Genomic DNA, 25,699 nt, shown 5'->3' on the forward strand with positions numbered 1-25,699 from the left:
ATCACCCACACTATGATCATCTTACTTAAAATTATAGAATTACCCCAGGCCCTGGTCTGTGTCCCTGTCAGCCTCCGCGCCCCCCAGGATGTATCACCAGACATTTAAAAATGGTTTTGACTTTGGTTATTGCTTTAGCCTATAACTGTCCTTCCTAGAATCTGAGCTTTATGGTGCCAGGGGTTTTAATCTGCTGTGTTCTCAGCTAGAATTAATGTCTGTCTTGAATAGGTACTCACTGCATAGTTATAAGTTCAGTAACTTATGTGTGCATATAGGATTCCTTTTGAAGGCTTGGGCATACAATTACTGCTGGAAGGGGTATTTTACTTTTGTCAGTATGAGATGTGGACGTATATTTTTGTGTTCCTTTGCTAGAGATGTGCAGTCTTACTACGTCTTTGTGAGCTCATGGATGATGAAGATGGAGTCTATGTTATCTAAAGAGCAAAGGATGGATACATTTGCTGAAGACCTCACCAACAGATGTAATGTTTTCATACAGGTAGATGTGTGTTCTTAGAATGTTTTGGGTATAATTTCAAATTTGTGACTTTAATTTATAGGAGTTACACTTGGCCACAACTCTGGAAAGGAGGGGTTATGTTTTATATTTAAACAGAATGAGGAGTTACAGAGATAGCTCGGGAGCACTTGATCTTGCAAAGATCCCATGTTTGATTGCCTGGGCTTTAGGGGAGTCAGTGCCTCTAGCCCCCTGGGTAAGTACATTTATGTTTATGAAAGGCGAGGTCCTGAAGAACACATTCGGGCCGTCAAGCTTAGCCGCAAGTGCCCTTACCTGCTTGCCAGGGCTCCTTTGGGTGGTCTTGAAAGATTCTCTTTTTATTTCCAGATACATGAGGGTTTATTTTACCTTTAATTTAAAAGATTACATGTATTTAGTCTGTGTGCAACTGTATTAATATCAGACACAAATGATCTCCAACAAAAAGCATCACTAGAGATCAACATGTCCCAGGAAGTAGCAGTACATGTTGCTCTCTACTGATGCTTTCTGTTGGAGATCATTTGTGTCGGATACTAACGCAGTTGCACAGTGTTTCTTTTGGTTAATGTCTACATCATGTGTCTTTACTGAGCCTTCTGTGTGGCCTTTGTAGCTTCTTACATGGAATGTGTGTCTTCTGTAAACAGTGTATATTTTCCCTCAATCTGGTTTTGTTTGATTTGTGAATGAGAGAGTGAGTGTACGTGTGTGGATGCGCTTGATTCTGTGGATGTATGTGGAGGACAGAGCTTAGTATTAGATGTCTTCCTCAATTGTTCTTCACCTTACTTTTAGGTCGTCTCTCACTGAACCTGGAGCTCACTGCTTGAGCTGGAGCAGCCGAGTAGCAAGCCCTTTGGGAGATGTCTGTTCCCCTAGGCTAGGTTTATAGACAAGCACCCCTGTGCCCGGCTTTTTAAATGGGTCTAGCGACCTGACCTTGGGCACCCTTGAATGTGTTGCCCACTGAGCCATTTCCTTAGCCACCATCTTTGTCTTCTTATCTGGCCATGAGGTCTGGTTTCTGCCCTTGTTCTCTGTTTCTGACAGAGCCTCTGAGAAGCAGCTTCATTGTCAGCCTCACTGCTCTAGGTTCCCCCAGAGCTTGACCACTCACTTCCTCATTTTCCTGTGAGCTCTTTGATGCTTTCCGTGAGTGTTACCAAGCTCTTCTAACGGTTCTTACTGGGAAAGTCATCTGGGTTATGTATTCTGTCCGTAACAGTAAAGACAAACAGGTCGTTTATGGCGTGAGCAGTTACATACTTGAAGACTCCCACCAAAAGCTTCTCTCTCTTTTTTTTAAAGATTTATTTTTATTTATTATTATATGTGAGTACACTGTAGTTGTTTTCAGGCATTCCAGAAGAGGGCGTCAAATCACATTACAGATGGTTGTGAGGCACCATGTGGTTGCTGGGATTTGAACCCAGGATCTTCGGCGCTGAGCCATCTCACTAGCCCAAGGCTTCTCTATCTTGCCTGCCTTGGATGCTTACCATTTCTTATTCTGCTTTTAGCTTTCCCAGTGGTACATAAAAGTGCAGTCTAATGTGATAATCCTCTAGCTGACAAGGTAAAACTAGAGTATGCCTCAAGCCTCAGTCTTGTGCCACTCTCTCAGGACACTGTCCTCCATTATATTCCTTTGTTTTCTAAATTGAGCACATCTCTTCAAACAAAGCTAGTAAGGTTCAGGGAAACTGGCTTTGCCACTTGCTAGTCAGAAATAGTCAATCCTGGAGTAGTGCTTTCTTACATGTGGTTAGGAAGCAGACTAGCAGGCACTTAGCCAAGTTAATCAAAAGACAGAAAGAGAAGATCTAAATTAATAAAATTAGACATAAAGGGGAGGATTACAACAGACACTGAGGACATTAAGAGAATGATAAGACATATTTAACCTGTAAAGTAGTAGGATATAAAGTTAGCCCACAGAAGTCAGCCGTCTTCTTATATACAAATGACAGACATAGTGAAAGTCAGGAAACAGTGTGTTTTATAATAGCTTAAAAAAATATATGTATCTTGGGATAACTCTAACCAAACAAGTGAAAGACTTATACAATAAAAATGTTGAGAGTGAAGAAAAGAAATTGAAGACACCAGAAGATGGAAAGACCACCCATTCTTTTGGATTAATAGTATGAAAATGCCCGTTTTACAAAAGACAATCTTTAGATTCAGTACAATTCCCATCAAAATACCAACACAGTTCTAAGTAGAAATTGAACAAAACAATCTTCAACTGCATATGGAAACACAAAAGCTTAGGGCAGTTAAAATAATCCTGAATAATAAAAGAACTGCCAGATGTAGGTCATCCCAGATACCAAGTTGTAGTACAGAGCTGTAATAATGGCATGGTTGTGGCCTACAAACACACGTTATCAGTGGAATCAAATTGAAGACCCAGATATCACACACACACACACACACACACACACCTACCTGTGGACACCTCGTTTGAACAAAAAGTCAAAAATAGACCCTGGAGAAAAGACAGTATCTTCAGCAAGTGTCGTTGCTAGTCAAGCGATGGATGCATGTAGAAAAATGCAATAGACCCATTCTGTCATCCTGTACAAAACTCAACTACAGAGGAGTCAGGGGCCTCAGCATAAGAGCAGCTTCCCAAATCTGAGAAGTGAAAATAAGAATAGATTTAAACTCATTGGCACAAGAAGGATTTTCTGGACTGGACACTGGTAGCATTGGCCCAGAGACCAGTGATTAATAAATGGAAGTCCATTAGCTGGGAAGCTCAGGGACTGCAAAGGACTCTATCACTGGGGCAGAGTGACAGCTAAAGAACTGGAAAACATCTTTACCAATTAATTGCCAGTCTGATAGAAGGTTAATATCTAAAATACATAAAGACTAAAAATACTGAGCATACAGAAAATATTCCAGTTAAATGGAGAACAGAGCTAAGCAGGGAAAGATGAGGCACAGATGGCTGAGAAACAAAGCAGCACTACATCCTTCGCCGTCGGGGAAATAGAAATTACAACTACTTGAGATTTCATCTAATCCTATTCAGAATGATCAAGATACAAAACAGAAGACAGCTGTTGAGGATGCAGGGAAAGGAGAGCATTCATTCATTGGTGGGAGTGCAAACATGTGCAGCCAATCAGCGTGGTTCCTCAGGATGTCAGGAATCAGTCAACCTCAAGATCCAGCTCTCTGCTCTTGGGAACAAGGACTCTGTATCTTACTGCAGAGATCCCTGCTCATCCACGGTCACTGCCGCTCTGTTCATACTAGCCAGGAAGTGGACACAGCATAGACGTTCCTCAGCAGAAGAATGGATAATGAAGATGGGGACACTTACACAGTGGAATATCGCTCAGCTGTTAAGAAACATAAAATGATGAAATTTGTAGATGGAGCTAGAAAAGAGGTGAGGTAACCCAGACCCTCAGAAGATGAGTATGTGTTCTGTGTCTGAATAACTAAAAGGTCAGGTACCAGGGGGAGGAGGAGGGTCTCCCCAGGAAGGGAAAATAGAATATAGTGTTATATATTGATAAAGAGAAGACTAGAATAGGAGAGAAGCTCGGAGACTGTGGCATCACACAAAAGACCATTACAATTTCCAGCCAGAGGCCGGGCGTGGTGGCACACGCCTTTAATCCCAGCACTTGGGAGGCAGAGGCAGGCGGATTTCTGAGTTCGAGGCCAGCCTGGTCTACAGAGTGAGTTCCAGGACAGCCAGGGCTACACAGAGAAACCCTGTCTCAAAAAACAAAACAAAACAAACAAACAAAAAAAAACCAAAAACAATTTCCAGCCAGAGGGAGTTTCATTAGTGAGATGGGAAAATGGATACAGGATCCCACCCCTAACCAAGAAAATATTTGCTATTGATACCTGCTGGCAAAAGGAAAAAAAAAAAAAAATCAACCACACTCAGGGCCCATGTCCAGGAGCTGTTGGCCAACATAAAACAAATTCCATGTTTTTATATGTGTATGTACTTTTGCCCCCCTCCATACCCCCCCGTTTTTGTTTTATATGGTTTTTGTGGGTTTTTGTTTGTTGTTTTGTATTAATTTGAGTAGGTAGGAAGGCAGAGAGGATCTGCAGAGAACTAGGGAAGGGGAAAAATCAAAATACTGTATGAAAAATTTGGTTTCTTTTTTATTTTTTAAAGATATATTTATTTTATTTATATGACTACACTGTCACTGTCTTCAGACACACCAGGAAAAGGCATCAGATCCCATTACAGATGGTTGTGAGCCACCATGTGGTTGCCAGGAATTGAACCCAGGACCTCTGGAAGAGCAGTTGGTGCTCTTAACTGCTGAGCCATCTCTCCAGCCCCCCAGAATTTGTTTTACTTTAAAAAGAAACTAAAGAAAAATGTATATGAATGTGTATGTAGTTTCAAACCCTTTGGAGGTTTAAATGAAAACATGTGAGGGGCTGGAAAAATGACCCAACAGTTAATAGAGCTTGTTACTTTTTCAGAGGGCCTGTGTTCAGATTTCTACCACTCACAACCATCAGTAACTCCAGCAGAGCCAGTGGCCTCTATGGACACCTGGACACACACACACACACACACACACTCTTAAATGTATAATCCCATTCATTATCTTACTTACTATTTAGTCTCCCTGGAGTTTAGAGGAGTTGGAGTTTAGAGGAGTTAAAAAATACTTTTAAGTAGCAAAAGACTTCTGTGCTCCTTCCTAACAGAAGAAGAGGAGAGACTGTGTTCTAGTTCTTGGGCTAGATGAGAGAAACTGACAAGAGACAGATAGTAGGTGGCCTGTGGGAATTGGGCTAGGCCAGTGGTTCTTCACCTGCTGAGCTGTGTGCCCCTCCTGTTGTGGTGACCCCCAGCTGTAAAATTATCCTGTTGCTAGTACGTAGCCTGGTTGTGCTGCTTTTTGGAAGCATAATGTAAGAGCTGAGAGCTGCTGTCTAGGAGAGAGGAAGGGTGCTGTTAGCTCGGGGTTCAGAAGCTCCTTTGCATGTCTGCAGTGTTCAGGGAAGCAACTTTGCCCAGGTGTCAGTTGTCCTTAATCTGTGATTCCCTGCTCTGAGCATCAGCAGATGGGATCTTGTCTCCTCAGCAGTTAAGATGAGGATGAATTATTACGTATTTCCCTGGCATTTACACACCATTTTACTAAAGGGGTTTTCATTTTCTTTAAGTGAATAGCTTTTTAAAAGCCAGTAAGTGTGTAAATGTCTGGTATTTGATAGTTCAGGAAAATATTAAAGACTGATTTGAAACTCACAGTGTTGTCAGGAATAGTATTTCTATCTCTTTAAGAATTGGCTTGAAAAGGGACATTAAGTGTTTGGAGAGATGACTCAGATGTTAAGAGCGCTAGGTACTCTTCCAGAGGACCCGTGTTTAATCCAGCAGCACATAACTGCCTATTACGCTGGTTCCAAAAGATCCAACACCTACTTCTGGCCTCAGGCACTGCATTCATGCATTGCACAGACATCCATGTAGGTCCAACGCCCATACACATAGAAGTAATAAATAATAGACTTAGAAATACTGGCTATTGGCATGCTTATGGACAACATACATGGAGAGCAAAGTCTGAATGAAATCTGTGATTCCAATGCTTATTTTCTTTTGTAGGGTTTCTTATATGCATATAGTATTAGTACCATTATTAAGACCACAATGAATCTCTACATGTCCATGCAGAAGCCTATGACCAAAACTTCAGTGAAGGCATTATGCAGGCTCATTGAACTTCTCAAGGTAAGTCAGTGCTGTTTTCCTTTGCCACCAGGACTGGGGACATGACCTCAGCTATAGTAGAATGCTCTTGGCAGGTTTTTTCTGGTTGCATTAGAATACAAACTTGGGAGAAAGTGAACTTAAAATTGAAAAAAAACCTCTGAAGAGCTATCATGCTTGACTAATACAGACGCTACTTTATACAAGGGTGCGTGTTGACAGTCTCAGCTCAGCCTGGCTCACCAGGCTCACTTAATGTGCTCAGATTGGCTTGGCTCCCTGGGGTAATCAGTGCATTAGCTGATTGAAAAAACCAATTTGTGCTTTGGTGGGGATGGTTTTATTGATTGTGTAAAAAAAATTTTGATATATTTGGAATTTGGAGTGTTTATAGAAAATAATCTTTTAGTAGATGTCTTATCTTTTTATTTTACTTTTTTTTTTTAATTTATTTATTCTATGTAAGTACACTGTAGCTGTCTTCAGACACTCCAGAAGAGGGCATCAGATTTTGTTATGGATGGTTGTGAGCCACCATGTGGTTGCTGGGATTTGAACTCAGGACCTTTGGAAGAGCCATCTCACCAGCCCTTTATTTTACTTTTTAAATGACTTTGTTGTTGGTGGTGGTTTTTTGTTTTGTTTTGTGTTTTTTCCAGAGCTAAGGACCAAACCCAGGGCCTTGCGCTTGCTAGGCAAGTGCTCTACCACTGAGCTAAATCCCCAACCCCTTAAATGACTTGACAAGTGCAGGTGCTTAATTTTACTGCAGTTGAATTTTCCAGCATACTGTTTGTGTGTCTCTCTGTATGTGTGTCTTTGTGTCTTTGTGTCTTTGTGTATAGGCGTATGTGCACCTGAGTGTGGAGACCAGAGGTCAACTTCAGATATTGATTCTTTGAAGCTGTGTACTTTGTTGTTTGAGACCAGTGAGGCTCCATGCTCCAGGATCCTATCTGTCTTCTAGGCACTGGGGGATAAGCTGCCATGGCTGCCTGGTGTTTTATGTAGGTGTGGGGAATCAGACTTGGTTCTTCATGCCTGTAAAGCAAGCAGACACTTAAAGACTTCAGTCTTCTCTGCAGCCCCAAGTGGTGGATTTTTGTTGGTTTGTGTGTATGTGTTTGTGTCTGTCTGTGTGTGTTTGTTTTGATTTTACCTTCACACTCCTCTAGTCTCATTTACAAATTCCTTCCTTTCCTAGGGTCCTGAAGGTTTTCTTTAATGATTTTGTATGTAAGTTTTAAGTTAACTTACTTTTATTTCTTTCAGGCAATAGAGCATATGTTCTACAGGAGAAGCATGGTTGTGGCGGATTCGGTGTCACATATAACACAGCACCTTCAACATCAGGCTCTTAGTTCTATTTCTGTAGCCAAGGTATGCAGATTATTATGCATTCAGCATAATTAAGGTATCGTGTTCTGCTGTTTTATCTGTATTTCTTGCCAGATGTGTTATTTCTACAGCGCTGTATCCATTGCATTTTGTAATGTTTACAGTTAGCAGGATTGTAGTCTCTGAAAGTTATCATGCTTGACTAATACAGGGGCTTCTTCATACAAGAGTGCGTGTTGACAGTCTCAGAACTCAGCCTGGCTTACCTTAAATGTGCTCAGATTGGTACTCTCTGATGTAATCAGTGCATTAGCCAACATTCCAGAAAACCATCTAACTCAGCCTAGCCTGTTGTAAGTCCCTGGGCATCCCATGTAACCTACTGAAAACCCCATTAGCAGTTAATCTTAGTAGAGTGAAAGGAAAGGTTTTGACCCCTCAATTTTAGAAATGTTTTCTAGTAAGGTTGATGTTGAATGTGTTTAAAGTAAACCACTATGTTTGCTCTTCCTGTAGTGCTCAGTTAGCGAGGCCACGTTCAGAACACTGGGGGAAGGAGTTTTTCTGTGCTCTCCGGAGCGCTGCCGTAGAGAACAGAGTAGGCACTTTTTTTCCTTTGGAAACTTAACCATGTTAGAATCAAAACTAATAATTATCTGTTTCATCTTTAAGAAAAGAGTAATTTCAGACAAAAAATACAGTGAACAGCGTCTTGATGTGCTATCTGCTCTTGTTTTGGCTGAAAACACCTTAAATGGACCAAGCACAAAACAACGACGACTTATTGTTTCCTTGGCATTGAGTGTTGGCACGCAGATGGTAAGTTTATTGCTCTTATTAAAGGAATCAACATGAAGTCTGAGGTTCACACTTTATTTATTAGTGTAAGAAGCTTGGCCTTGTGGTGATTACATTCGCCTATTTTCCCTTTCTGATAATAGAAAACATTTAAAGATGAAGAACTCTTTCCCCTTCAAGTAGTCATGAAGAAGCTGGATCTTATCAGCGAGCTTAGAGAGCGGTGAGTAGAGCTGATGTGGGATAGCCAAGGGCCTGGGCAGTAGAACAGCTGTTCCCTCCCTCCCTCCCTCCCTCTGTTCTCAGCCCTCCCCACTCCCAGCCTCCATTTACTGAGGGGCCCAGGCTGGTCCTGCAGCACTGAGATAGATCATAGGCCTGTTACCACACTGAGCTTGGGTTCTCTTTGTCACAGCCAGAGTATGAAGAGATCCACAGGACATATTCATTCCTCTCTGTAACTCTTGTAATGTGACCAACAGGAGACTGACTTCAACCTTGTCCTGTCTTAGCTTTGCTTTCACAGAAAGCATAAATCTGGAAGACTTCACATGACACAAAGCAGTTGCCCTTCAGGGTATCTGGCAGATGATGGCAGTATCCATTGTCGGTATTTTAGCAGTGCCACTACTGGGCTTCCCAACTTGCTGCTTTATAGTAAAGTTTTATTCTCTGTGAGACACTTGAAGATCCATGACACACTATATTGTGTAGTTGTATTTGGAGATTACATTTGAATTGCAGTCTCAGAAGATAGTCATTGGGTTGAACTAACGTGGGAAGGCTTCCTGGAGGGACATTGAACATTGAACTTTTGACAAAGTTCAGCTCTTGCATTGAAGCACAGTTTTCATTTCGTCTTTATAATTGTCTTTGCTGTTCTGAGAAGCGGATATATTTGTAGTTTGTGGTGTGTAATTTTCAGTCCTTGAAAGAAGTGTTGAGCCGTCACTGTCAGATACTTGGGGTAATTCTCTTCTGCAAGGCATTACATAGTGATTTGGTAGCAAAGACAATGGCTAGGCTATGTGTGACAGGGTTTTGTGGTCATAGTGGCTTTTTTTTTTTTTAAATACAGGATCTCATTGTATAGTTCTGACTAGCCTGGAACTGGCTACGTAGACCAGGTTAGCCTCCATCTCACAGAATGCTGGTATTTAATATAGATAATTGAGTGCATAAGATTTGGAGGGCTGGAACAGCAAAACAAAAAAGTGAGGGGATGCCAAGGTCTTCTTAAAACTTAATTTTCACTGTGGAGACATGTAAATTATGCACATAATGCAAATATTATTTCAGTTAATATGGAGAAGTTTATTTTAAACATCCATTTAGTATTCTGGGTTTTTCAGCAGTCTTAAATCTAAAACATAAGCAGAATTTTGATAATGAAGAGTATTAAAGTGTTTTGTTGCCTTTGCTAAATTTGAAAAATAACTTATGTTTAATAATGTTGGGTGAAATGATTCAGAGAATGTAAAGTGAGGAAGACAGACCTCTTCCCTTCAGTACTGAAGGCCACCGCTAATTACTCATTGCCTTATATTGTAGAGTCCAAGCACAGTGTGACTGCTGTTTTTTATACTGGCATCGTGCTGTCTTCCCGATTTATTTAGATGATGTATATGAAAATGCTGTCGATGCAGCTAGATTACATGTAAGTACAGAGTAATATAAGAGTAAGTGTCATTTCTAGTGACTTTGTAAGTTTCAAATAGATAATTTGATTTAATAAACCACCCTACAACTGACCTGCAATGATATATTGAACAGTATTATTATGCATATCTAATCTAAGTTCATGTAGTTGGTAGTTAAGTTATCAATTGTTATGAGTAAAATTAGACCTGTTGTGCTCAACCCCGTCGAGGCAGTTAACCACCTAACCCTCTGTACTTGCAGTTTTCCATTCTCAGCTCACTTGATTTGATCTTGCTCAATAATTTTGACACTTACTTCTTGGCAGGCTGCATGTTACTCAGTTTCTCTGTGGAAGTCCGTGCATTTGATGTACGTAGAATAAAAGACTAGTGAGTGTTAGCTTTTCTTCTTTTTCATGTGTGTGCCTATAGCACGGGTTTCAGGTTTTTAGGAAAATAAAGCAGTCATAGAAAGTATTTTTCCTCTAGGTCAGAGTTTTTGTATGTAATTAGCCTTTGCAATTTTATTTAAAATTCTGCCTTTCCTAAACTCAGGTATATTTTAATTTCTTACTAGTACATGTTCAGTGCTTTACGAGACTGTGTGCCTGCCATGATGCATTCAAGGCATTTAGAGTCCCATGAGCTGCTTTTGGATTGCTATGACAAGGAAATTATGGACATTTTAAATGAGGTAAGATTATATTGAAGATTGAAAGTTGAAGAGCAGTGCTTTGGGGTGCTGGAGAGATGACTCAGCGGTTAAGAGCACCTACTGCTCTTCCAGAGGTCCTGAGTTCAATTCCCAGTAACCACATCGTGGCTCACAACTATCTGTAATAAGATCTGATGCCCTCTTCTGGTGTGTCTGAAGACAGCTACAGTGTGCTCATATACATAAAATAAATCTTAAAAATAAAATAAAATAAAAAGAGCAGTGCTTTGGAAGATGTTTCAGAGTGAAGCTGACTTCACTGAGTCAGAAATTATTTAAACAAACCTAGGTGTAACGGTGCGTACTTATAATTCCAGCACTCAGGAGATTGTGAGTTCCAGTCACTGACCCTTTCTCAAGAAAACTCAAACCAGTCACTTATAAATTACTGTGTAAACCAACCGGCTTTTGTTTGGAAGATAGGACTAAACATGAGTAAGCCTCCTAACAGCTTCCTGTTTCAGTTTTGTATAATCATATTCCCTTTTTGCTAGCCCTTCTGGGTTATCAAACCTTGCAAATGATCATGAATATTTTTATTTAAAAATATAGGTAACTGGCTAGCTAGTATTTGGTACTCTGATAGACAAGCAAAGATTACTGTTAACATTGAAATGTCACTGTTAACACAGTGAGTTTTGTGTGTATGTGTTGGCTGTCTGTGCACCTGTGCTATGATGCAAGTGTAGGGGTCAGAGAGCAACCTTGGGTGTCTGTCCTTGTTTTGAGAGAGGATCTCTGTGTGGTTCACCACTGTACAAGCCAGGCCAGCTAATCCTAGAGTTCTGAGGAGTTCTCTCATCTTCCATTTCACTCTAGGATTACAGATCTCTGTAGGACTATCATGCCTGGCTTTAGGGGTCTGATTCTGGGGATTTGAACTTGGGTCTCACACTTGACTAGAAGTGCTTTTAATCTGCTGATCCGTTTCTAAATCCTCATGATTTAAGAATTTTTAAGATTTATTTTATATGTATTTTTCTTGCCTGTATATATGTTTGTGTACCATGTACATGCAGCCCCTGTGATTTTTAATGATAATCATAAGGAAATCTATTTTTCTTTACTGTATATTGCAAGCTCTGGATTTTTTTTTTGCTGCTACTCTTCATAAATTTTATGCTTTGTATTACATATCATGTTCCACATAGTGAGGTTGGCTGTTATTCATGAAAATTAAATTTAAAATATTTATGGAAATAAAGTCTCAGTATTTATCTGTCTCTTGGCTTTAAAAAAATATATAACACTTTTCAAACAAAAATAAAATTTTACCATTGAGGGGTTGGCACCTTAAGTCAAGAAATTTGTTGGTCAGTTTGTCCTCAGTGCACAAGGAGGGTCAAGGGATGCGCGTGTAGGGGTGATCTGCAGTGGGAGCCATCTTGAACAGCTCTGGATTCCCTCTGAACAGCATTTGCTGGATAAGCTGTGTAAGGAGATCGAGAAGGACTTGCGGCTTTCTGTGCATACTCACTTGAAGCTGGATGACCGGAACCCCTTCAAAGTTGGCAGGAAAGACTTGGCGCTCTTTTTCTCTCTGAACCCTATTCGGTTTTTCAATCGATTCATTGATATTCGAGGTGAGTGTTTGCTCTTCTTTGTATGCTTGTCCTGTGTGTCTTCTGACCTGTCATGAGGGTCTTTTGTTCATTCCTTAGCTCTTTCTGTTGTTTCATTTTTATTTCTTAGCAAATTGCTGTGTAGCCCAGGTTGGCCAAGGGCCGCATCTATAGCCCAGGTAGGCCTTAGACTCATGGTTCTGCTACGGCTTCTGAGTACTGGGATGACAGGGGTATCCCACCACACGTAATCCTTGGTTTTGCTGTTACTGTTTTGTTTCGTTTTTTGTTTTTAAATATTTTGAAGGTTTCGCTCTCTAGCTGAGGCTGGTTTTGAACTAGTGTGCTCTTCCTGCCTCAGCCCACTGAGTGTTGATACAACCACCTTATTTTAAAGGAAAACTTTAATTTTAAAATCATATGGTGTTTTTTTCTTTTAACTTCATTTCTCTTTTATCATTCATGAATCAAGCATAGCAATTTGTGGGGTTTGTTTTCTTTTGTTTTTGTAGCTTATGTAACTCACTATCTGGATAAGACTTTCTACAATCTCACAACAGTAGCTCTTCATGATTGGGCCACTTACAGTGAAATGAGAAATCTGGCTACGCAGCGTTATGGGTTGGTTATGACAGAGGCACATCTTCCTAGCCAGACTTTGGAACAGGTATGTGCACAGTGTTTCTGTTATGGTCTTTAACCCTAATCAGTCAGTCAGTCTGTCTGTCTGTCTATCTTTCTACCTGTCTATTAGGCATGTATTTTATGTGTGAGTATTTTGCTTTTATGTGTGTATCTGCACCATGTTAGTGCCTGGTGCATGCAGAGGTCAGAAGAGTGTCAGGTGTCGTGGAACTAGAGTGACAGGATGAACTGTGTGGGTTCTGGATCCAACACCAGGTTCTCTGTAAGAACAAGTACTCTTAACTGCTGAGATGTATCTACATTGCCATAATGTAGTTTTTAAAGAAATGTTTTGTTATATAAACCTCATATTTGTCGAGAGTAAAATATTAGATGGTACTAATGGGCTTTACAGTATAATGTATCAATGTCATCCTGGGTATAACGAGTTCTGCTGAGAATGTGAAATACATGCATGTGTACACACACACACACTCTTCAGGAATGTGCTAAGATAGTGAGATGACTTTACAGAATTCTAAAAGATATATGCAAAGCTGGATTTGAAATGGGCATAGAACGTGAACTTTACTACATCAGGAAGACAGCTCTCTGTATAAAGAAGCATTTGGTTTTGCTAATTAGCTGATTTGTAATATGTGAGTATTTTATGAATGTAGCAATTTAGGCTCTCAGTTATTTTTTAAGTATTTCTTTTAAAAATAATGTAGTTAATACTTAAAAACCATTTATTCTGTCCCAAAATTTGAGGATCATAATACCTATTGTACATACCTGTTGATCATAGTACCTGAGGAACAATAATACCTGTTATTTTTATGGACTGTTTCCAGGGTCATTTTGTGTGTCCTTTTATTCATTTATTTAAATATTTAGTATATGTTTAGAGAGCACTGGATAATCAACTGTGTTTTAGGATTCAGTTCATATGCTTATAGCCTCAGGGGAGATAAAACTGTACGTGAAGAAACTTTTAGGGTAGAATATAGTAAAAGGTACAATATTTATGTGTATTGTGATGAGACTTTGAGTACTAGTTAGAAAAAGCTTTAGAATAATCTGTGGTTTACTAAACACGGAGAATTAGGGAAGCATGTGGAGAATAGAGGATCGTAATGGAGTTAAAGGGCTCAGGGCCTGATGAGGAAGTTCAGCACCAGAAGGAAGCACTTGCTTTCCTTGCAGAGGACCTGCATTCCCAGCACCCACATGTTCCATGGGCTCCAGCAGCCTCTTCTGACCAAGCACACAGTGGTGCACAGACGTATATGTAGGCAAAATACCCATACACGTTAAAATACACACACACACACACACGCACAGAAAGGCAGAGGCAAGAGTTCTAGGACAGCCAGGGCTACACAGAGAAACCCTGCCTTAAAAACCAAAAATATATGTTTATATTATACATACGTATTTATGTGTGTTAAATATGTGTGTGTGTGTATGTATGTGTGTGTATATATGCATACACACACACACACATATATAAACTGGACGGGGGGGCTGAAGATGTGGCTCAGCAGTTATGAGCATGTAGTGCTCTTGCGGAGGACCTGAGTTCAGTCTCCAGCACCTACATCAGAAGGCTCCCAGCTGCCTTTAAGTCTCCTTCCCGCAGGTGATCTCATACCTTTGTTTGTACACACCCACATTTTCATATAATTAAAAACATAAAACCAAATTTAAAAGGGATTTGGTATAGTCAAAAGAAGTATAAACCATTGAAATTAGAGTTTCTAAAATTCCAGTGTTCTCTCTCTGCCTAGTTGTTTGATCTTAAAAAACTCCATTAGCTTCATTTTCTTCACTTCTGGTGTTTACAAGAATAATACCTACAGAAGTGGATGCTCACAGTCAGTTGTTGGATGGAACACAGGGCTCCCAATGGAGGAGCTAGAGAAAGTAATCAAGGAGCTGAAGGGGTCTGCAACCCTATAGGTGGAACAACAACATGAACTAACCAGTACCCCCGGAGCTCGTGTCTCTAGCAGAAGATGGCCTAGTTGGCCATCAGTGGAAAGAGAGGCCCATTGGTCGTGCAAACTTTATATGCCTCAGTACGGGGGAACCGCCAGGGCCAAGAAGTGGGAGTGGGTGGGTAGGGGAGCAGTTGGGGAGAGGGTATAGGGGACTTTCGGGATAACATTTGAAATGTAAATGAAGTAAATACCTAATAAAAAATTGGGGAAAAAAAAGAAAAGCAAAAAAAAAAAAAAGAAGAAGAATAGCTACTGTTTCTGAGAATTACATGTGAAGAACAGTTCTTGTTTAATTTCGTGAAAGTAGTATACATTGTTGCAGATGTTCTTATGTCTTTTAAGTACTTTCTGGAGTATAGTCATTAGTTTACTTTGTAAAGAAATTGAGGAGACATTGAGAGATGGTCAGGAAACAGTTGTGACACTGGGTCTTGTGATTTAAGTTGTGTCTGTTCAGGTAGTAGGGATAAAATACAAAGCAGCCAGGCATTCTCAAGGAGGTGATTCTGGCTGTATAAGTGGGGAGGATCTTGGACTTTTAGTGGTGCTTCTGTGTAGTTTTTAAAAAGAATGTAGATTGTTGGTCAGCAGTGTATCAGTAAGGTGTGTTGTGTTGGTACACATGTGGCTGATGATGCTTAACTAATGGTCTTGGGGTTTCTGTGTGGATTTTGTTACAGGGACTCGATGTCCTGGAAATTATGAGAAACATTCACATATTTGTCTCAAGATACCTCTATAATCTCAATAACCAGGTAGGTGAGTGGATTTAGGAGGCGATTTTATTTATTGTTTTGTGGGGTTTTGGTTTTTGTTTTGTTTTGTTTTGGTTTTGGTTTTTCAAGACAGGGTTTCTCTGTATTGCCCTGGCTGTCCTGGTACTCACTCTGTAGACCAGGCTGGCCTGGAACTCAGAAATCCACCTGCCTCTGCCTCCCAAGTGCTGGGATTAAAGGCGTGCGCCACCATGCCTGGATGTTTTGTGTTTTTAAGGAAGGATTTCACTCTGTAGTCCTGACTGCCCTAGAATTTACATGTAGCCTCCAGAGTGTTAGGATTATAGTGGTATACTACCATGCCCAACTCGGCTAAAGCTGTAAATGGGAATGGCTTTATTAATAGGACAGCCAAAAGACTAGGAATTGACTTTTCAAAGGTGAAAATAAATAAAATGTGTAAAACAGAATAATTGCTTAAAGATTTACAGTGTAGCTTTGGCTAGCCTGGAACTCGCTGCATACACCAGGCTGGCCTTGAACTCACAGAGACTTGCTTGCCAGGCCCTGGGACTATGAAGGAGTGCACCACCACAACTGCAGTTGTTTAGACACCTGGCTATTGTTTGCTCCAGTGTGGTGGTGTCATCTTCTTAAATGGCTTTTCAATAGGTTATCCTTAATGAAACAGATTTCTAAACTGTCTGGATTATTCAACAGTGTTTGGAATTGGCTCTAATTGTTCATAAATACGTTTGCATTGCAGATTTTTATTGAACGGACAAGCAACAATAAACACTTGAATACTATTAATATTCGACATATTGCTAATTCAATTCGAACACATGGGACAGGGATTATGAATACAACAGTAAGCATCTTTTTGTAGGTTTGGTGGGTAATAGACTTGTCAAATGTAGTAATTTGGAAGATGAGTTTTACAGACTATTTTGGTAAGCATAAATTGCTTCCTGTTTATATCATGCCTGAATTTCCATCTTTCCTGATGGCACAAATAAATATATCTCTTGTTACCACTGTGTTGGATGAGGGGGCACTATGGCGGAAAAAGCAGTGTATGACCTCTTAACCGTCTGCACCATAGTTGTTAGCAGTGGAGTCAGTACATTGTATGTGCCTGTTGGTCTCTTATGCTCTCTGAAAATGACTTTGGAATTGAGTCATTGGACTGGCTTATAAACTGTATTTATAAACTATATAATACTTGAATCTTAGCTCATATCTCATTCTTCTGAAGATTTGTGAATCTGGGTTGGCCCTTTATATAGTCATTCTCAAAAGTACCTGCAATTCACCTTTAGAAGTTATGGCAGCTGAAATGTAAAGATTTGATAATACATGTTGAAGTTGTCTGCCACTCTGCTGGAAAAGGAAGACAAAGACCTCTAGCACTGGAACAGGTATATTGCCTTGTGTGCAAAAGGCTTCAGAGCCATATAGATAGATGAGTATTTGTTCATACCTTCCTCCAGCATTCTGTTCCTTACATAATGTCCTTCCAGCCTTGCAGATTAGTAATAAGGCATCTTACTGACAGAGGTGCAGGGAAAATGAGTATTTAAGCCATTTAAAAAGTATGTAAGAGAATTCTAGAAATTTCTATGACTTGGGGGATCAAATAAACTATTTAAACATTTCAGCTCCAATAGTAATTGAACTTTATAAATAGTACTTTTAGATCACTTACTCTGTAACATTTACTTGGAAATTCATACTAACTTTTTATTTTTTAATTTTATAGGTTAATTTCACCTACCAGTTTTTGAAAAAGAAGTTCTATATATTTAGTCAGTTTATGTATGATGAACATATCAAATCCAGATTGATTAAAGATATTCGGTTTTTCAGGGAGACCAAGGACCAAAATGATCACAAGGTATGCTATGTATTCTTAGGAGCCTGAGTTCTGACTCCCTTCTTGGAATGACAGAGGTTTATGCTGGACTTTGGTACTTGACGTCTCTGTGGGTGTAGTGCTTGCATGTGTCTCCTGTGTCTGGCCACTTTCTCCTGTATATTTCTTATGTCTCTATAGGCTTAAGCATAGAATGGAATATGAAATGATCATTGTAGCTTAGATTATTTATTTATTTATTATTATGTTATTTACAATAACATACACACCAAAACATGCTGGTGTTGAAGCACTTACACAGTGTCAGGTGCATCTGCTATCCCATAATGTCTTTTCCCAGCTCCTTGCCTGGAGGCAGGAGCTTTAGTGAGCAGTGTAGTATAGGGCCCTTCCTAACCCTTCACAGTAGACATGTGTGTCTTCACACACTTACACAGTGCTGCTTTTTATTGCAAAATAGAGCAGTATTGGTTTATATTTTGTGCTTGATGTCTGTACATATCCCTGCCTAGTAGTTTTTTAAGAGTTAATCATAAAGGGAACTTGTTTAATCCCCAGCTAACTCGTGGGTATTTTAGTTTTCTCATCTTCTGTTCTTATGAACAGAGCTACAGATAACATATCTAATTGGAGACCATTTCTGAAAGAAAATATCCTTGAAAAGACATTTCTAAAATACTGGATGAGAATGAGAGCTTCAGATTTCTGGCACATGCTGTCTAACACTCTGGAAACACTACACAATTGTTTCCTACCAGTAGTTTGTAGGAATGCGGTTTTATTATATTGGGCTGGAGATGTAGCTTCTTGGAAGTGGGCTTTTCTGCTGTGCCAAAGGCCCCAGGTTCATTCCCCAGTACCATAAGGAAAACAGCAGTAACCCTGAAATAAACAAAAGCAATGGATGCTGCCTTCATAAAGAGAATTCCATTCCTCTTTGCCCTCCCTGTGCAGTTTCCCTTTGTGAAGTAGAGAGCTGTGGAGCTGTAGGAAGTAACTAGTGCAGGGGCAGTGACTGTGAACATGAAGAGCACACACACTCACATGGTTCTGGACCTGTTTGCTGGCTATAGAACTACTTGGATCACACTTCGGACTCATCTGGCCATAGCCTTGGTGTATAATAGACCTCAGGGTATTACATTGTAGAAAAATAACTGAGACGGAGTACAGTCATCAGTAGAGAGGTGTACTCGATGTCTTTTTACTGGGATGGAAGTTATGAGGAAGCATGCTGCTATAGAGAATTGCTGTCCTCGATACAGATGAACAGTTCCCTAATTCCATTAGCCAGAATGTATAAAAGCTTTTTCTAAATTGATGATGTCGACTAGAAATTTTGTTGTGTTTTATGTTTTTGAGACAGGGTCTCCTGTGAGGCTAGCCTCGAAGGGGGTCTGGAACTTTCTTTCTTCCTGATTTCACCTCTCAAATGCTGGGATCCTAAGTTTGTGCCAATAAGCTGAACATTTCAAGCAGTTTATATATTTGTATGGAAGGAATGTGTTTATAAAGTCTTTGTCAACAAGCCTATAGAAACTTGGTTACATATCAGGAACAAGTCCATCTAGGGGTCTTAGTTCTTTTCAGTCTGATAGAGTGGTTAGGTGATCAGAATGGTGGTGCGGATGAGCTGGCGTTAGTCCTCTAGCTAGTACCAAAACAGCAGCCACAAAAGCATTGGCCTGGAGCACCAGTGGGCTTGCTGCTGCCGGGAAACAGACTGGGCATTAATTGACCTTGAATGCCAAAAAAGGTTTTATTATATAGATTTGTCATTAGACTTGATTTTTAAATAATAATGAGATACAAAATTAGAAAGGAAGTGATTCTGGCATCAGTTTAGTAAGAATTTTATATTTTAAGGGCCTAAAAATACTTTTGAATTTATCTCTTTAGTATCCTTTTGATAGAGCAGAAAAATTCAATCGTGGCATAAGAAAACTTGGAATCACACCAGAGGGACAGAGCTACCTTGACCAGTTCAGGCAGCTCATCAGCCAGATTGGTAAGTCGCTTCCACGGGTCAGGAAGTACAGGTGCCAGGATCATGGGCACCGTGTGTATGAGATGGCTCTTGGAGTGTGTGAATACCTCTACTTGACTTCAGCCCACTTACTGAGCTGTTGTGTAGAAACTAGATAAGTGCTTAAGTAAAATTGGTTAAAACAAAATAAGACACTGACTTAATAACTACCCCCAGAATTAACATTCAGAGTTAAGAGTTAACTGGTAAGTAAAGGTTAGTAGATTAGTAGGTTTCATGTAAATTTTATTACAGTTTAGATACTGAATGATGTCATTTTGTACGTGTGTAGGATTTGTGTTTTAGAAGCAGACTTGACTTCTGAAACCCAGTACATAATTTTTCCAAAGAAGAATTACTCTAAAGCTCAGTGCTCTCCAAGCTGTTCACATGTGAAATGCCTGGGAATGCCTGCCGTCACAGCAAGCATTCCTGTGAAATAGGCACAGAACCACTTTTAAAGGATCCAGAGAGAATCTTAGAAACAAATGCTGCTGTTGACACTCCAGCCACCAGACCAGCATATGACAAGTCCTTTCGATTCATACCTGTCTGCTGAAGTAGAAACTACTGACATTTACTGAGCATGACTTTGTATATGCATATATATACACGTACATGCACATAGGTACATACACAGTATGTAAAGTATTATTTCTATTCACTTATCCTGAAGGATTTAATTATAACAAATAAAAGTGTTAGATGCTGATGATATGACAATAAATGGAGTCTGTCTTTTAGAGTTTAAGATGAGGAGGCTGACATACAAGTAATGTATCCAATTTGATCTAGGCCAAAGCTGACAAATGGTAGAGTCTGGAGTTGAACTTCAGTAGCCTGACTAGGGTTTTTGCTCTTAACTGTTATTCTCAGCTAGCCTCTTACATTTTAATCAGTCAATATTAATTGAAACAGTCAAACTAGGTATTTCATTTTTAAAAGATGCATGTTACATATTTTTTTAAAAGCCTGAACAATTGAAATAGTCTTTAAAGTAGATCATGAATAATTTTTGTTGTATAGCATTAATATCAGAGCTGTAATGCTTGTAAAAAAATTACTGTTACCTTTTTATTTGGCCTATTATTTTCTTCCAAATAATTTTAGTTCCATTATATATCAAATTCCTATTGTGATCCAAGACATGTTTGCTCTAGGGATGGGATAGAGAAGAAGTCAGAGGTCATATGCAGTGGATTCTTATTTTAGCTGGGGAGAGAGGCAGACAAATGCCCATTAATAAGTTCTGGATAAAATGTAATGAGGCTGAGCAGTCCTGTGTAATGATATTCAGGAAGACTTCCAGGGAAGTGACGTTGAGTAGGGACGTTAATAATGGGACAGAATAAACCTTGTATGCAACTGGGGAAAGAAAATCCTATACAGGCAGGCAGCTGGAAGTGTAAAAACCTTGAGTCTCCTTGGCATTTTTTGAGGAATAGTCTAGAATAGGCCTAGAGTGAAGCTAATGAATACCTGACTAGCAAGACACAATGGAACAGCAACCCTGAGCAGGGTCATACAGGGCTGTGGTGACAGATGGAGAATGGATGCCATCCTGATAGGGAACTATTGTAGTTTTCAGGAAGGACATGACAGCCCGTCTGAATGTATGAGATCCAGGATTTGATGAGGTGGAGGGGTACTGTGGGTTCTGACATTGTAATGGGAAGTCAAGTCAGCCATGGCATATCACAGTGGTCTAGGCAGGAGACTTGGAATGTGGAATTTGGTGAGGCTGGTTTTGATCCTCCTCTTCTTATTATGCCCACTGACCTGGGAATTGAACCCAGGTCCTCTCACTAGATGGCATGCCACCATATCTTCAGCCAGATTCTGGCTGTTTTCAAGGAAGAGCTGGTGTAATTGTCCACTAATTCTGTATGAGATGTGAAAGAGAGGAAGGAGCCAGGGTGAAGTGAGGGGTGGTGAGGTCAGGGGTGAGGTCAGGGCATTGGACCCAAGCAAATGAAGGGACAGAACTGCTAGTTCTGAAGTAGGCAATGTAGTAGGGGATAAAAAAGATCCTTAGACTTGGGTGTGATTAATATTTTTAATTTGTCTTTGATATATAGGTATGAGTACTGGATAAAAGTCTAGAGATCAGAGGAGTCCAGGCTAGAGAGACAAATTTGGGATGTACCAAGTAAAGATTCCCTGACACTACTTTAGAGTGAGTGTGTGATTGTGTGTGTGAAATTTTACTATAATTTTAAAATGTTTGACCATTTTAATGAAGCTAGCAATTCTAATTTATCAGTTAAATTACATTTATCTTAAAATGTTTATATCTAAATCTAACTTTTAAATGCATAAATCTAACTTTTTTGGAATAGAAACTAAAAATATAGTAGAATATTTTGGTATTTAGGATTGGAGACTTCTCAGTTGACTACATGATATAACTTGTTATGATGTCAGAATTGCTCATATAAAGATGTGTTTTTTTGTGTGTGATTTTTGAAGGTAATGCTATGGGCTATATACGCATGATAAGATCTGGTGGTCTTCATTGTAGCAGCAATGCCATTAGGTATGGATTCAAACATAATTTCTACCTTTTTTGTGTAATTTAATCTTTCATGATACTATAGAGAAGGTATTTGTCCTTGTTCAATACAATTTGAAGCTGTGGATCTCTTGTTACTGCCCAGACCTCTGCCCCTTATGTGTACTCAGTTAATCTGTTTTCTTCCTAATGAAGAAGAAAATGTTAATCCCAACATCCGAGGAACTTTTTTCTCTTATATTAACATTATATTATGGGGCTAGAGAAATGGTTCAGCAGTTATTCCTTCAGGGTACTTGGGTCCATTCCCAGCACCAGTATGACTGTGAACAACTGGCTGTCACTCCAGTTCCAGGGGATCCAGCGTCTTCTTTTCGCCTCCACAGGCAAAGACACACAGGCAGACAAGCACTGATACACATAAAATAGAAATGAATAAATCTGTAAAAAAATTTTTTTAAAGAAGTGTGTTGTATATATATATATAAATGTATATAAGACTATTTTTGAAACCATTTCTTTTAAGGTTACAGTAGATTGATACTTTATCAGAATAACTAATGAATGTAAAGATTGCATTTTGAATATCAGGATGTGATCTCGTATAAAATTTTATTTGGAACTAAAGTGATATTAACAACATTACATGCTAAGGTTTTCCTGAGTTCATACTCAATCAACTCTTGGTGTTCTGTAGTACTTTGATATGTTTTGGTTGCATACATTTTACTTGTCCTGATGAATTCCTTCTCTCACGTAGATTCGTGCCGGATCTTGAAGACATTGTGAGTTTTGAAGAGCTCGTGAAAGAAGAAGGGCTTGCAGAAGAAACACTTAGAGCAGCCAGGTAACCTGATGAGTGGGAAGTGAAAGCTTACTTACACCAGACAAGACCAGAAGGCACTGAAAATATATATGGCAGTGTTTTGTAGTCTACTTAGCAGATGCACTGTTTTTAAAAAGACTACAGTATTCTAAGACTTTCCAACTTAACCAGAAAGTGGTCTTCTGAAACCTGCTCTCCACATGCAGCGTGTTCTTTCTGAAGTGAGTGAGTGACCTTGGTGATACTTAAAACCGTATTTGTAAAATAAGTCAGGCAGTGATGAAGTCATGGATCTGTGGCTAAGAGCACTTGTTGCTATTGTAGAGGACTTCAGTTCCCAGCGGCCATGTGGTGACTAAAATGTTACTTTTACAGAAGAGTTGAGTATACTGATGGTCCCTGATTTAAGTTAAATGATTTTAATAATGATATTATAAAAATGATAAGCATACGATTGAAGCCATATTTCTTGATTTTTAATTTAGTTCTTTTTCCAAGCAAGCAATATTCCCTCTGATTATAGTGATGCTGGGCAGGTGTAACAGGGAGCAGTTTCCAGCCAGCTGGGAGGTTTCTGCTCTGTGGCTAAGCTTTTCACATGGCCAGCTTACTAGGATGTAACCATGTCCCAGGATGAAGAGCACCTGTAGTTACATCATGGGAATCTCAAAGAACCTTCTGTGGTGGGGCTTGAGAACAGTAGTGGTTGTGCTTAACTCCCCAGACAGTGCGGCTGCTGTTCTGAAGACTGTAAGACGCTCAGCTCCTAAAGGAGGCCCAGGTCAAGGGTAAGCAGGTGCTGAGAAGCACGAGTGAGGAGGTTTAAGTAAGCAGAATGGAATTACAGAGAACATGGATTCTCAGGAACAGAAACTCAGCCAACAAGTGTTATGGACCAGATGCTTACTGCCAAACCTAAAGTCAAGCCTCAGAGTCCACATGCTGAAGGGAGGAAAGTCCTGCAGTTGTTCTCTGATCTCAGCATTTGCGTACACAAGCACGTGGATGCACACCCACCCACATACATGCTCTCACACTAGTGTTCTAATAAAATGTCTGATGCCATGGCTCAGCAAGTAACCTGAGCTTCACCCTCAGAACCTTGTCTTCTGACTTGCACTCCCGTGTGTGCTCATGTGTGTGGCACACACACAGTCATACACATGGATGTGCATGAAAACAGTACATGCAGAAAAGTAATACAGACTGCTCTTTAAGCCCTAGGATGCTCTATTCTATTCTAGGGACTAAGTTCATTAACTAATACTGACTCGTTTCTGCTCATTCTAAAGTTCAAGGAAATTTTGTGCTGTTTCCTGAGTTGGAGTGGCATTGCATAACCTAATGAGAGACATGGATTTTTAAAACAGCCGTACCTTTAAAATGAGCGCAAAGAATATTTTATTTTTGATATTTTGTAGGCATTTGGACTCAGTCCTCAGTGATCATACACGGAACTCTGCTGAAGGTACAGAATATTTCAAAATGCTTGTAGATGTTTTTGCTCCAGAATTTCGAAGGCCAAAGAATATACATCTCCGAAATTTCTATATCATTGTTCCTCCTCTTGTGAGTATTCTCAAAACTAGAAGTGAGTTATTGATGGGTGTTAATACAGATTCAGTTTCCATAAAGCATGGTGTTTATTTTTGCCTCCTGGCTGTCAGTGAAAGTATGGTGTCAGGGTGTGTTCTAGAGCTTGGGCTTGCTGTCTGTACTGCAGGGTTAGAGTTGGCAGGCTCTCACTAGCCATGGCAAGAGAGACCCTGGGGACTGTCAGTTCCTGGAGTAGATGCACATAGGATGTGTGCCATAGGATCATGTTAACTGTGTAATGCAAATTAATTTACTATAACACCATCTGTTCCAACATAGCTTTTAAGAGCTTATTTTTTTGGTATAACTTCTCTTTTCAGTTGTAAGTACTAGCACCTGAAATAAATTTTGTAGTGCTTTCTCCTAAAATACGTTTTCTTTACTAATCTCACAGTTGCTGTCTTTAGCTCAAGTTATCAAAACTTACATTATAAAAGCAATTATAGCAGTGAGAGAAATGGTTTATATTAACAAAAAAATGTTTTTAGATTTCTATACTACATCTTTTACATTTTTAGTGGATATCTTACAATCTGAACATCCCACAGGCATACGTTAGCTTTGGATTACATCTGACTTGGATTAGGAGTAGGTTTTCACAGGTTGGGATATGAATTACTCCATGGAGTACTGGCCTAGCATGCATGAGTTCCTGGGCTCTGTCTTCAGCACTGTATACCCTGGATATGGTGTTCCGCTCTTATAACCTCAAAGTTATCCCTGGCTAGCCTAGACTATATTGGGTGGTGTCTTAACAATGACAACAAAAGCTGCTGGAGAGATCGGTCAATAGTTATATGTACTGGCTGCTTTTCCAGAGGAGCCAGGTTTAATTTCTAGCACCTGCATGGAGGCTCACGACTGTCTGTATCTACAGTCTCAGGGAATCTGACACCCTCTTCTCACTTCTGGGGCACAGCATACATATGGTGTACACATACACAAGCAAACATTTATCCATCCATACATCCATACATACATACACACATAAGCAAACATGCATATACACAAAAGCAAAAAAATTTAAAATGCTTAAAATAATAAAAGCCCTTTCCCTGCTCGCTAATAATAACAACATAGTCTACTGGTATCAGCACCGATTAGAGACTGTTAGGTCGTTATCCACTGCCACCACTTTTCTCGTCATCTGTTACTTACTGTTAGCTTTGTAACTGATGTGGCAGAGATGCTCATGCACGGCTGCTGAGTGTTCCGGCTGAAGCTGTCGGTTATT

At 39.7% G+C, this 25,699-nt stretch overlaps 1 protein-coding gene across 2 annotated transcripts in view; it reads left to right on the forward strand.

Annotated features, from left to right (window-relative positions):
* Washc4 (WASH complex subunit 4) overlaps nt 1-25,699 on the forward strand; it is a 51,963-nt gene that overhangs the window by 19,648 nt on the left and 6,616 nt on the right. For both annotated transcript variants that reach the window (XM_021175190.2, XM_029482449.1), the window contains 16 exons: nt 379-505; nt 6,129-6,254; nt 7,506-7,613; nt 8,244-8,390; nt 8,513-8,592; nt 9,921-10,026; nt 10,587-10,703; nt 12,139-12,307; nt 12,799-12,953; nt 15,594-15,668; nt 16,396-16,500; nt 17,392-17,526; nt 19,405-19,513; nt 22,001-22,067; nt 22,804-22,890; nt 24,291-24,438. In XM_021175190.2, coding sequence (XP_021030849.1) covers nt 379-505; nt 6,129-6,254; nt 7,506-7,613; nt 8,244-8,390; nt 8,513-8,592; nt 9,921-10,026; nt 10,587-10,703; nt 12,139-12,307; nt 12,799-12,953; nt 15,594-15,668; nt 16,396-16,500; nt 17,392-17,526; nt 19,405-19,513; nt 22,001-22,067; nt 22,804-22,890; nt 24,291-24,438 — 1,861 coding nt within the window. The remainder of the gene's footprint in view (nt 1-378; nt 506-6,128; nt 6,255-7,505; nt 7,614-8,243; nt 8,391-8,512; nt 8,593-9,920; nt 10,027-10,586; nt 10,704-12,138; nt 12,308-12,798; nt 12,954-15,593; nt 15,669-16,395; nt 16,501-17,391; nt 17,527-19,404; nt 19,514-22,000; nt 22,068-22,803; nt 22,891-24,290; nt 24,439-25,699) is intronic.

This window comes from Mus caroli, chromosome 10, assembly GCF_900094665.2.
Source record: "Mus caroli chromosome 10, CAROLI_EIJ_v1.1, whole genome shotgun sequence".
NCBI lineage: Eukaryota > Metazoa > Chordata > Mammalia > Rodentia > Muridae > Mus > Mus caroli.